Raw genomic sequence first — 14,157 nt, 5'->3', positions numbered from 1 at the left:
TAGTACATCTCGTGTTTCATAGCATCCATTATCCATATTTACATATTCCTGCATACGGATCTTCTAAAGCCAAATAAAAATATTAAGATAGATACTTATCCTTGATTCCTAATCTAATCTTGAGATGGTTGGGATCCTTGTAATTGAATCAAGAAATAATGTTTTTTTTTTAATTTTAAACCTAACGGACCTTCTAGAATTACAATAAGTTCTCAAATAAAAAAGTAATTATTAAAAAGTTTTAATAATAACTTAAACAGTTTATAATAACAAGTTTCAAAATTAAAAAAATGATTTCTAAAATTTATTTTGTAATTATATTCTGTTGGACCTCATCGAATCTAGAACAACGTTGCATACCTGTGAGGCAGTGATCTTCCTGGGAATAAAATCTCCGGGCATGTAAACGGCGGACACATGGCACCAAGTGGATTGAGACCAAACAATTTACGGGTGTTTGGATAAAATCAAAATCATAGTTTCATAAATACTTTTACAGTATACGAAATAAATATATAAAAGAGTTTGTCTCAATTTGCAAAAAAATATTTCTGAAAAATACTTATTAGGCTTCTCAAACACCCTCTCAGTCTCATTGCTAGTAAATCTTTTTGCTTCCTGTGTCACATTCACTCACAGCACAAATATCTTTCCCTCACCAACTCATGAACCGCTCAAATTTGGGCCCCAACCCTTACATTTACCCCTTTTTTCTTGCCAGCAAATGTTTACAATTAACCAATCAGCTCAAATTTGTATTCCCTAATGTTAATTAATTAAGTCCATAAGAATCACTCTATATGTTTAATACCCCTATGTTTCTATTTATTTATACGTGTGTGTGAGAGAAAATTAAATGAGCATTGAACTTAGAATCAACGATAACATCTCTATACACACATCTAAAAATCTAACCCCCAGACTAGATATTTAAATAAGTCAGTGAAGTACCAACTGTGTTAGATCACGCGGTTGGATTTTTTTGGTAAGTCACACTATTTTTAATTCTTAATATAAGATTTAATTAATTAAATAAAAAATATTGAGAAAATTACTAAATTGTTTTAAAGTATTTATATTTATCATATTTTTAAAAATTAATTTGTCTCATTTATATATTGATATATAATCTGATGATACTATTTTAAAGACATAACATAACATATACTATAATTATATTAAATATTTTAATAAATTTTTAAAATTATTCAACTGAGTTTTATATTAAGAATTGGAAATAAGTGTTTTATTGTTATGATTTGACCAAGAAAATTTGGAGCTCTTCAAATATATAAAAATTAGATGATCAGAGGCTGTTCGTCGGATGGATGATAAGAAATGCCACCACATGAGAAATTTAGATGACATTTAAAAGATTAAGACACAATTACATGAGTGAGGAAAGAGTTTTTCTTTTTTTAGCGTTATCAAGTTGTGAATTGGACATGTACTGCTGTAAATGATTTTACATTCGGTGGAGGAAACTAGGAAAGGCCACAGCTTACGGTCCCATGATAATTACTCCAATGACAATGTGACAACTCATCAAACTCCACGTGTTAAAATATGGCCCCCGAGTTCTCTGCGCGTGCCTTTTCTTCTTCACCTTTCCAACTCCCATATATACATCCCTCTAACCTAACGTTTTCTGCTTTCACCCTCCTCCGTCGTCTACCCCCATCACTCCCTGGTTTCACTTCGACGTCCTCCTGGAGATCTTTCGCAGATTCAGGAATTTACTGTACAATAAACCCAACAGTATGAAGTTGAAAGAGCCCTCTCTCCCCCAAGACTGCTATGTCTTCAAACAAGAAACCCACCTCACTGTCCTCAAGACCTCCCTCTTCTTCGCCGGCGACGGCTTCACCGTCTACAACTCCCACGGCCAACTCGTCTTCCGTGTCGACTCCTACGGTCCACAACCCCGCCTCCAAGATGAAGTCGTCCTCATGGATCCCCGCGGCTGCTGCCTCCTCACCGTCCGCCGCAAGGTACGTAGTTCTCCTGTACTTACGAGCCCACTCACCGAGTCCAATCAATCATTGAGATCAGTTTTAATTAGCTTACTTGCATTATGTATTACTATAATAGTGGATTAAAATGGGGTTGGTGTTTGATTTGCGAATGCAGAGGCCGAGTTTACATCAACGGTGGGAGGGTTTTAGAGGGGAGAGGATGGAAGGGGACAAGCCGATCTTCAGCGCGAAGAGATCGTCGATGATCGGACGGTCGAAGACGACGGTGACGGTGGAGGTGTACGACGGCTCCGGGGAAGAGTACCAGATCGAAGGGTGCTTCTCGCAGCGGAGCTGCAAGATCTACAACGCCAAGAGGAAACTGGTGGCGGAAATTCGACGGAAGGTGGACCCCACCACAAGGGTGATGCTGGGCAAAGAAGTATTCTCGCTCTGCGTCAAGCCTGGCTTCGACGGGGCATTCGCCATGGGATTGGTCCTGGTTCTTGATCAGATGAACAGTGACAGCTACATTGATAACGGAGCACCAGGGCGTGTGGTGCACCCTTCCGCAGAAGATTAAGCACCCGGTCACGCCTCTTACACGGTTAATTTGACACTAATCTCTGGATTTTGAAGAGTCCCTCTACTTTTGACATGGAAGCTCTTCTTGGTCACACCATACCCTGCTTTTGTAATAAACACATCAAAGCCATCTTGTATATTATATATATATATATATATATATACATATATATAAAACTACGTTTTTATTGGCTTTATTAATGTCTTCTTAAGCCTAAGCATGCTTTTAGATAGATAGCTATACGGTACATGTGGAAGTGGAATATTCTTATTTAGGAAAGCTTTGGTGTTCATTGCATGAGAGGTAATTATTTATTCTCATTAATCCTACCTTAAAACCCATTTATATCTATCCATTGTCATTTCTTTTATTTTCGTTAATGGAACAAATAGAAAAGTATTATGCCATATATTTTACCACTTTTTGTTCTTTAAGTAATTGATGCGAAATCATATAATTAAATTAGTGTTTTGCGCTGGTGAGAATTGCAATATTTTTATTACTTTAACTAGAGCTTTTGTTGGGGAAAAAAAATCCTAGAAGGTTTTATTTACATCCTTTCTTCTGTTAATGTCTACACTCAAATCTCAACTTTTTAGAGGTGTTTACTTTCCCTTAAAAATACTTTTAAAAAATACTTTTATAGAAATTGAGGCAAAACTATTTTTACAAACTTACCTCGTATACCGTAAAATTACTTTTAAAACTATGGTTTAGTTTCTATCCATATTCCTTAGAGGTTTTCAATGACCATATAGTGTGATACTTTTTATACTTACATATTACTTACACATGACTATTTTGTATTCTTGTTAAGTTCTCTATTCAAAGGTTTCAGCATTAGGATTATTATTTGGGTTTAAACTGTGAGTGTCTTCTGGTTTTTTTTTTTTTTTGTGTGGTTTGGAGTATCTTCTAGTTTTTTTAGTTCCAATTGGTTTGATTTCACAACCGACTCTGATTGTTTTATGAAAAAACGCTGTAGCTATTACAGGAAAAGCGAGGAGTTTCCGTGTCACGAGTGACAGGAGAGAATCATTTTCATTTGTTTAACGTAACTCAATATTCAAGAATATGTTTAGCATGGACAAATCTTTGTGGTTAAGAAGAATTTAAGAAATGAGGAATTGTGGAATAAAGGACTAGATTTAAAAGAGATGCCATAAAAAAGACCGATGGGGAGGGCTTCTTCCATTGACTTGTGTGTGTGTGTGTGTATTAGCTTGCCTTTTGCACGTTTGACCCTAAAATAAACAAAAACTTTAATGCCTTATTTAACAGGATCGTCAAGAGTGATCAGCAGCATGCAAGAATCGAAAGCAAAAGCAAAAGGAAATAAGAATCAATCAATTTACTTTATCTCACTCAGACTGCTATTATTATCATTATAATTCATCAATTTATATATGCCGTCAGTTCAAAACCTCAAGTAGTTTCAGAAATACTATTTCCAGTCTTAAATATAAAAGCTCATTGATTAATTTGAAGAGATTAATGAAATAAGTTAAATTAGTTTATTTGTAATAAATATGTATTGTCTTTCCTAAAATATCATTATTAATTAAGTGTATTGGGCAGAGCTATCATTATTAAAAGGACTATCTTGAAAAAATATACAAATATGAGAGGTAAAATCGGTTGAGGTCTTATATTTATGATTAAAATTAAAATCGAATGAGATCTTATATTAAGGATTGGATGTAATAATTTATAAAAGCACCAATACTAAGAGGTGCTTCCTTATGTAATCTTTCATTTAACAATATTTTTCCAAATAGTTGTTTGGTGTTTATTATTATAAAAACGTTTTCAATTTGTCTAACTTAATTTTTTTTTTTCCTTCTCTTAATGCCCCTTGTTGCTTTGACTTCCTCCCTCCCACAATCCTATATACACACCAATTATAAGTGAAGAGAAATTAAGATGAGAACTGGGTTAAATTCTGGACTAATTTAAGGTTATACTCAACTTTAATTAAATTTCTTAATATCCGTGAAATTGTTGAATGGTTCTTATAATATTATACTTCCGGTCCTATTTATAAAAACTCAATTATAGTCTATAAATGATGTTTTATAATTAGGACCGGAGGTAATATTAAATATCAAAGAAGATGATAAACTTAAAGATACACAAACTAGACCCTAAAGATTTTGGGGCACATGATGACAATTTAAGAATATTGTAGAAAATCAATATGTAAAATCAGGACCTGGGTAAAAAGCAAAGCATATATGTTTGTGCGCTTAATGTGAAATAAAGATATAGCTAGCATATCTCTCACACACACAAGTGAACTGAAAAGACATACATTCCACTGGGACACACCCGCGTACGTTCATTTATATATATAGAGCTGATTAGAAGAACACCCAAGTGTATGTGTGCGTATAAAGGTGATTCATAATACAACGCATATATACTATGCCGACCGACAAGCTTCCTTTGCTGGCTTTCAAATTAAGCCCTTTCATTTTCATCTCCAGGTTTTTAAAAAAAGGGAAGCACACATATATATCTCCTTTTCTATGTGTAAACAATACTTTTTGTACGCATCAGATATTGCATATATCAGAGAGCGCAGTTATTAATTTATATATATTGGTGAGTTACAGTGCAGTGGTTTTATTATGTTCGTATTAGCAGCTAGCACTTTAATTATTATAGTTAAGGGAGAGAATGAGAATTTGCAGAGAGAAAAGGAAATTCTGTGTAAAGGGAATCGTATTCCTGTGAAATTTTAGTGCTGGTTGGTAGCCAGCCATTGCCATGCATGCATCCACGATCAAGGAATATCCCTCCACTACTCTTAATTGAAGCATCCATGGATTATTGATCCATCATCCCATGTGATGTTACACATGTATCCCACTTTGCCTTTTACTTCCATATGCTGTCAATTATATATTTTTCAGAACGGCACAGTTACTTATAAGAACGCGGCTTTTGATTTTTGTCAACAAAAATATTACATCTATATATACACACCTATAAAATATACTTATTCAGTCCTTAATATAGAACCTAATTGTTGAGTTGGTCTTGATCCTAAATATAAGACCTATTTCTCATATTTATTATTTTTTAAAAAAATAATCCCTATTGACATTCTCTCAACTATAATTAAGTAGGAGAGGGAATGAAGGTATTAAGGAAGATGATTATGGTGTTTTAAGAAAAAATGTCATATTTTTTTATAGTTAACCAACTTACCTAACTTTTTTAATTTATTTAAATTAGTTTAATATATCTTATATTAAAAATAAGAGGGGTAATATGTGAGGCAATTGATGAAAAGTTGAGCTCGCAAGTTAGCCGTGTGACTTGGCTGCGGCAATCAAGATACCCTTTACCACTGATGTCTAGTTCGTCCTGTCACTTTGCCTTTTACGTCAATTAAAACTGGTTCTGGTATGTGCGCATTAAATACTTCCAAGATAATGTGGGTTTAAGTCTTATTGTTGCTGGCGAATATTCACAGCTTATCAAGTATGAATAATAGTTGAAATTTCCTAAAAGCACACATATAAAACAGATAAACTTGACGGAGTTATGGCCAAATTCATGCAGCAAAGTGATGACAGAATTAGAAATTGTAACAGAGATGATACTGCCTCCTCTTACTACTATAAGACGCAGTTTGAAAAGGTTAAGAAAATTAAAAGATTACTTATAAGTATTTATAGTTATCGTTTTTCTCCAAACTAATTTACATAAGTTATAAACTAGTATATAATCTATTAATACGCATAAATATTTTAGAAAAATTATGTAACATATGCTATAATGAAGTAATTTTTTTTTAACTTTCTTGATCTCTCCAATTGGGTCTTATATTAAGGATCGGATGTAGTATTATTTAAAAGAAATGATTCAAGGATTACATACCCATATCTTCAAAGATTAATAAGTCCAAGCAATGATACAAATCCTAATTAATAGCGTAAAACTAAATTAATGGATAGATGGGAACTAGTTTTAATGCTCATCAAGCCTTAAATTCATCAGATCTTGATCATCTATATTTGATTTGAACAATTTAGATTTAAAATTTTTAATTAATTGTTTTTAAATAAAAATATTTTTTGAAAGAATAATCGTTAAGAGATAATCTCTATTTTAGATTATATATATTAAAGTAATTATTTTAAATAAATAAAAATAAAATAGAAATTAAATCTGGATCATCTAAATAAAATATAAATGATCCATATCTGATGAATTTATGATGGCAATCACGAAACTGGTTCCATTATAGATGTGTGTACAAACCCCCTCCATGAACATATAAAACGAATGTTATATATAGCTGCCTATTACAAGTGGTAAAGCAAGCTGGTAATGCAGATACGGGCCAGCCCTCCTTAGTATTCTTTTCTTTTTCTTCTTTTAAAAAAACTATTATTGGTATGGGTTGGACTTATTTTAAAATGTTAAAATTGGGCTTGGAATCTTGAAAAGAAATTTTTTGTGTGCAGATTATTGGATTAATTGATTGATTTTGAATTGAAAATATGAATATTTTGTGATTTCTTTTTTTTTTCCTTGAAATTAATATTTCCTATGTCTTTAAAGTCAATTCCCATATTTTTGGAAAGTTGATTTTTAGAAAGTTTTCCAACTTGCCTTAATTTTTGCGCATATCTAATCTACAGTGCGCTATACTTTATGTTTAATCTAGTGCGTATGCATTCTAATTTACTATACTCTCTAATTTTTTAATGAATTTTTTTAATCCAAAATTAAAACCAGACCATTTCACAAACATAATTGCTTTGTCCAGGTGTGTAAAGGCTAAGTGTGAGAAAATTGATAAAGCTTAATTTTGATATATTTTGCCCCACATTAATCTTGGATTTAAATGATATCTTATGTTTAAATGGATGTTTTATGCATTATTGGATTAGTTGATTGATTTTAGAATTCTTCATAGAAGTTGGGATTTTGGATTGAAAATATGAATATTTTGTGATTTCTTATTTTTGCCATGAAATTAATATTTCCTATTTCTTTAAAGTCATTTCTCATATTTTTGGAAAGTTGATTTTTAGAAAGTTTTTCATCTTGCCTTATTTTTTTGTTCATATCTAATCTACAGCGCGCGCGCTCTAGTTTATGTTTAATCTAGTGCGCATGCGCTTTAGTTTATTATACTCTGTATTTCTTCCTTTTATTAGACTCGGTATCCTATTTTTATTAGACTCAGTATCCTATTTTTTAATGAATTTTTTGTTTACTTGATAGCTTGATCTACTACATGTGCGCTCTGGTTTATATGACAAAATGTACTAACCAAAAGGAATGGTCTATCAAAAAAGGATTGAGTAGAGTTCTAATATCAAAAATTAATACTAGACTATTCCACAAACATAATAGCCTTGCCTAGGAGTGCAAAGGCTAAGTGTGAGAAAATTGATAAAGCTTAATTTTTATATATTTTGTCCTATATTAATCTTGGATTTAAATAATATCTTACGCTTAAATGGATGTTTTATGCATCATGGGATTAATTGATTGATTTTAAAATTTTTCATAGAATTTGAGATTTTAAATTGAAAATATGAATATTTTGTGATTTCTTATTTTTGACTTGAAATTAATATTTCCTATGTCGTTAAAGTCAATTCTCATATTTTTAGAATGTTGAATTTTAGAAAGTTTTTCATCTTGCCTTATTTTTTGTGCATTTCAAATCTACAGTGCACATGCTCTAGTTTATGTTTAATCTAGTGCGCATGCACTCTAGTATATGTTTAATCTAGTATGCATGCGCTTTAGTTTACTACACTCTGCATTTCTTTCTTTTATTAGACTCAGTATTCTATTTTCATTAGACTCAGTATCCTATTTTTTATTGAAATTTTGGTTTGATAGCTTGATCTACTAGATGTACGTTCTGGTTTATAAAACAAAATGTACTAACCAAAAGGAATGGTCCATCAAAAAGGGATTGAATAGAGTTCTAATATCAAAAATTAAAACTAGACTGTTCCACAAACATAATTGCTTTGCCTAGGAGTGCAAAGGCTAAGTGTGAGAAAATTGATAAAGCTTAATTTTATATATTTTGTCCCATATTAATCTTGAATTTAAATGATATCTTAAACTTAAATGGATGTTTTATGCATTATTGGATTAATTGATTGATTTTAGAATTTTTCATAGAAATTGGGATTTTGGATTGAAAATATGAATATTTTGTGATTTCTTATTTTTGCCATGAAATTAATATTCCCTATTTTTTTAAAGTCATTTCTCATATTTTTGGAAAGTTAATTTTTAGAAAGTTTTTCATCTTGCCTTATTTTATTGTGGATATCTAATTTACAGCACACGCACTCTAGTTTATATTTAATCTAGTGTGCATGCGCTCTAGTTTCCTATACTCTGCATTTCTTCCTTCTATTAGACTTAGTATCTTATTTTCATTAGACTTAGTATCCTATTTTTTAATGAATTTTTGTTTACTTGATAGCTTGATCTACTGCATGTGCGCTTTGATTTATATGACAAAATGTACTAACCAAAAGGAATGGTCTATCAAAAAGGGATTGAGTAGAGTTCTAATATCAAAAATTAATACTAGACTGTTTCACAAACATAACTGCTTTGCCCAAGAGTGCAAAGGCTAAATGTGAGAAAATTGATAAACCTTAATTTTTATATATTTTGTCCCATGTTAATGTTAGATTTAAATGATATCTTAAACTTAAATGAATGTTTTTTTCATTATTAGATTAATTGATTGATTTTAGAATTTTTTGTAGAAGTTGAGATTTTGGATTGAAAATATGAATATTTTGTGATTTCTTTTTCTTCCCCTAAAATTAATAATTCCTATTTCTTTAAAGTCAATTTTCATATTTTTGCAAAGTCGATTTTTAAAAACTTCTTCTTCTTGCCTTCTTTTCTGTGCATATCTAATTTATAGCATGTGCTGTAGTTTATGCTCTAGTTTACTAAGCAATTAGACTCAATATCCTATTTTTTAATGAATTTTTCATTTACTTGATAGTTTGATCCACTTCGTGTACGCTCTGGTTTATATAACAAAATGTACTAACCAAAAGGAATGTTCTATCAAAAAGGGATTGTGTAGAGTTCTAATATCAAAAATTAAAACTAAACTGTTTCACAAACATAGTTGCTTTGCCCAGGATTGCAAAGGCTAAGTGTGAGAAAATTGATAAAGCTTAATTTTTATATATTTTGTCCCACATTAATCTTAGATTTAATTGATATCTTAAGCTTAAATGGATGTTTTATGTATTATTGGATAACTTTTTTTGCAATACTTTTTCTATTAGATTGAGCTTCCTAAAATAATTTTTCATCCATCCAGTAACTTGAAATATTTTTCAGCAGCACTCAGTATTCTGTATGATATTGAAAAAATATTTGAGAATGTTAGATACATTAAAAATTAATTAATGATGGTAGATGCTGATGAAAATTTTTTAGGGTGATTGATGCCCAAAAAAATAATTAATTTAAGCTGCTTCGTCTTCTTTTCGCCTTCATCGGTTTACCAGATCTTGAAATTATATAGTTACTGTATTTGATGACTATGTTTGTATCATTTATATAATTATTTCATGTTATCTTATTTCAAGCGACTTACCGTTTTGTTTTCCTCTAAACAAGAACATAGGTGATCATAGACAACAGCCTAATAATACCTCAAACAAGCCGACTAGTGTTAATCAGACTCAGAGGGACCCTACCAATACTCAAAGTGAGTCAACTAGTGTTAATCAGAGTGGGCCTAGCTGTCATTCTACAAGGACACAAATCAACAGTTGATAATAGAAAGAAATTAGAGTAATAACCTGTTGGAAACGGAGTTGCAAGGATGGTTTGAAAGTGGTTTCAAAAAACTTCAAGATTGTATTTTTCTAGAGAGATCATGACTAATTTTTCTGATACCAAACCTTCAAGAACAATTATGATAAGTCTAAGTGGTTAGGGCTTCGAACATCTCAATCCCAAACTTCGTTATTCACTAGTGATTTTAGCGAGTTCAACAATGTCATTGCCTTTGTAAAATTTTAACTGGTTGACAAAGTCACATACAAGGATTGGACTCTCAGTTGATCAGCCTATTAAACCTGACTCTAATACCATGTTAAGATATCAATTGACGAAGGTTCAATTGAGCCAGAGTAGTGGGAAAAAAATATTGATTCAATTTGATTGTAATTAGAAACCACATAAGCCTAACGCAACCAAATATAAGAGTTTTCTGGGCATTCAAGTACACAAGAAGGTGAGTATCTTGATAGGAGAGTGGGTAAATGTTACACAAGATGTGCAAAATGATCTTTGGGACACTATCCAGGTAAAGAAAACATTTCTATCGTTTTTGTAACTATTTATTATCATTTTGTAGCTAACTACTTCAGTCGCATGCATTATAGCTCACTTATGTTGTTCTTCAATATGAAAGCCTGAAGAGTAAGACGATGAGATATTGCAATGAGCACTGGAAAGCATTTAAGTCACAATTAGCTCGTTATTTTGTGCATATCAATATGAAAGATGGTGAGTCTTGACTGACTCCTTGTAGCAAGTATTCATTTATTGATGAAGAGACTTGGCAAAAATTTTACGAGATTCAGACTAGGCTAGAGGCTTTGGTGAGTAAATTTACTTTGAATGTCGTTCTTTATTTATTCATGTTAATTATTGATGAGGTGATAACTGTGGATAAGGCTGAAAATACTTTTATCTTGTGACTAAAAAGACATGTTGATGTGGTTCAAGTTAGGCCACCATGGTCACAATCTCAATCACAACTCCATCGAATCCACAGGTCTTACAGCCCCGGTTGCATCCCTAGCCTCAAACAAAGTGTGGTGCCATGCAACAATTAGCTATGATGGCATATGATATAGACTCAAAATTATCAATAGATCACCTATTTATCTAGCGGTTATAGGCAAGGCAGGAGTGTTGGTTTATATTGAGAAGGATGATTTAGCAGCATTTCTATGTCCTCACCAGCAGCTTACCAATGCGAGCATCCAAGATTTTATGATGTAAGCATTTTCTTGCTAATGTAAATATAATTAAAAGAATTCAACTCTAACTAACGTGCTTACATTATCATAAGTACTTGCATCGTGAGTTGGTTTCCTCAAGCCAAAACAATAAGTTTGGATTTCTTTGCCCATTTCACATCCAAGATAGTGGGAACACTAAAGAATTGATACAAAAATACTTGTTGCAGAGGCTTAGTAAGGAAAAAATTGAGTGTTTCTTGGGAACATATTTCCAAAAGTAAGAAAGAGGAAAATTTATTTTCAATGGATGAAAAGTTGAGTATTTGCTTAACATTCTTTCTCTTTTTCAGTGATCATTGGCAACTAGTCATTTTATCTATGAAAAGCAATACCATTGTCTTCTTATGTTCCCTTTATAAGCAACCGTTATAGAAATTGAAGAGCAAGATGAACAAGTAAGTGTGGTTGTACAAAACAATAGTCTTTTTGATAAGTAAGTTATTAAATTTGTGATATAAATGATAGGGCCATGAGGAATTCTTTGGGTGGGTCCACACCTACATGGATCATACTACAGGTAAGTACATATTTGTTTTATGGTCTTCTTCAATCATTTTTGCCATTGTGATTCTGCTAATTCATGTTCTTTTATAGAGTTATAGGCAACCGAAGGGTTCTAATTTATGCGGGTTTTATGTGCTAAGCTACATATTTGATATTATCACCTTAGGCATGACCGAGTTTACCCAAGAGAGAAGTGTATTTTCCAAAATTTTATGCCATTTTTATTCTTCTAGTATTGGAAACAAAATGGTTTGTTTGGCTTTGAGTTTTTAAATGTTTGATTTCCCTGAACCATTTCCTGAAAATGATATTGAAAAAATTTGCAAGCACGGGGCTGAATTCTTTCTTGAACTTATACAGCAATAGTGTAGGAATTGAAGTTGTGGAGGTAATATTTTGTTCTGAAATATATTTTAATATGTTCAATTCTAGTGAAGTAAATATCATTTATAAGAGCACATATCAATTGTTAATGATGAAAAGAAATTGGAGTAAAAACCTGTTGAAAATAAAGTTTCAAAAGTGGTTTGAAAGTGGTTTCAAAAAACTTCAAGTTGGTATTTTTCTAGGGCGATCAAGACTAATTTTTCTGATACCGAAACCTTCAAGAACAATTAGGATAAGTTTCAACGGTTAGGGTTTCGAACATCTCGATCCCAAACTTTTTCATTCATCAATGACTTTAGCAAGTTCAATAACGTCGTTGCCTCTGCAAAACTTCAATTGGCTGACAAAGCCACATATAAAGGTTGGACTTTCAGTTGACCGGCCTACTAAACCTAGTTCTAATACCATGTTAAGATATCAATTGATAAAGGTTCAATTGAGTCAAAGTAGTAGGAAAAAGATACCGATTCAATTTGATCATAATTGAAGACCTCATGAGCCTAACACGACCAAATATAAAAGTTTTCTCAGCATTCAAGTGCGCAAGAAGGTGAGTATCTTGATGGGGGACTGGGTAAATGCTACACAAGATGTGCAGAATGGTCTTTAGATCCACGTAAAGAAAACACTTTTATCACTTTTATAAATATTTATTATCATTTTGTAGCTAACTATTTCAATGGTATGCACTATAGCTCATTTACGTTGTTCTTTAAGAAATGAGTTTTAAGATAGAATAAAATTGCTAGTAATAAAAATACAAATAATTTGAAAAAAAAATATTTGTAAAAATAAAATAACCATTGGACAAAGGAACGGCAGGATAAAAAATGAGTTTTAAAATAGAATAGGTTTTCTGAAAAGTTGAAATGCATGGGAAAAAAACAGGTTAGCTGTATGTGTAGGGTGCGAAATTTAATGATAAAATGGCTTATAAATTATAATATAAAATTAGAGGTAGCAAGTTTTTTATCCCAAGAAATTATAAATTCCAAACTGGTTCAAGAAGACTAATTTGGTATTATGCAAATTGGAGTCATTGATTTAGGACTTTGAAATTTTGAGAGTATTTATATGGGATTTTCCCTCTACCTCATTTATTGTTTTCTATCTTTGCTGGCCATACTAGTATTTAACCTTAGAACCTCAAAGATAATGCTTTTTGCAAGTTAGCTGCAACTGTTTATTTAAACTTAAATTCAAGATTAAATATGTTTGTTTTTAATTGATGTTCAGAAAAAACATGACCCAACATTTATAATTTATGGATTAATGAATTGATTCACAAAATGTTTCATTCAAAAGATTTATAATTTTTAGCATATTTTGATATGGGACAAAAAGAATCTACAATCGCAATATACATGTGGATTTGTGTGTGAAAAATGGATCCATTTAATTAGCTAAATTAGAAGCCAACCAATTAATAAGATAGGAACACAATTTATTTTTACTTGAGAAAATCATATAATGTTCCTGATGGGAATTAAATCTGCTAACAATTTCAATGACAAAAAGCCTTGGTTACTCACACTTGTATTTGATCAAATTAGAATAGTAAATTTTAAAGTGTTGGTGATATTAATAATAAAAGTTTGTAGGATGGATTTGGGTTTTTTGCATAGAAAAAAAGGAGCCAATGGAACAAATTTCTACAATAAAG

General features: G+C 31.6%; 1 protein-coding gene across 1 annotated transcript; it reads left to right on the top strand.

The window, feature by feature from the left end:
• Window positions 1-1,668: 1,668 nt before the first annotated feature.
• On the top strand, window positions 1,669-2,695 carry LOC114742243 (protein LURP-one-related 12-like). Its single transcript, XM_028930519.1, has 2 exons — window positions 1,669-1,991; window positions 2,131-2,695. Exons 1-2 carry the CDS (start codon window positions 1,761-1,763, stop codon window positions 2,536-2,538), a joined length of 639 nt encoding a protein of 212 aa, XP_028786352.1. The 5' UTR covers window positions 1,669-1,760; the 3' UTR covers window positions 2,539-2,695.
• Window positions 2,696-14,157: the final 11,462 nt, after the last annotated feature.

The sequence above is a fragment of the Neltuma alba genome, unplaced genomic scaffold (genome assembly GCF_004799145.2).
Source record: "Neltuma alba isolate B1F8T4 unplaced genomic scaffold, ASM479914v2 tig00003689_pilon, whole genome shotgun sequence".
Classification (NCBI taxonomy): Eukaryota; Viridiplantae; Streptophyta; class Magnoliopsida; order Fabales; family Fabaceae; genus Neltuma; species Neltuma alba.
This window is presented reverse-complemented; position numbering and strand designations above follow the sequence as displayed.

What these genes read in the sequence shown, in the direction of transcription:
- LOC114742243 (XM_028930519.1), top strand. Translation starts at nt 1,761, where the DNA reads ATGAAGTTGAAAGAGCCCTCTCTCCCCCAAGACTGCTATGTCTTCAAA. An exon ending in TCCTCACCGTCCGCCGCAAG is followed by an intron (nt 1,992 to 2,130) that starts GTACGTAGTTCT and finishes TTGCGAATGCAG; the next exon opens with AGGCCGAGTTTACATCAACG.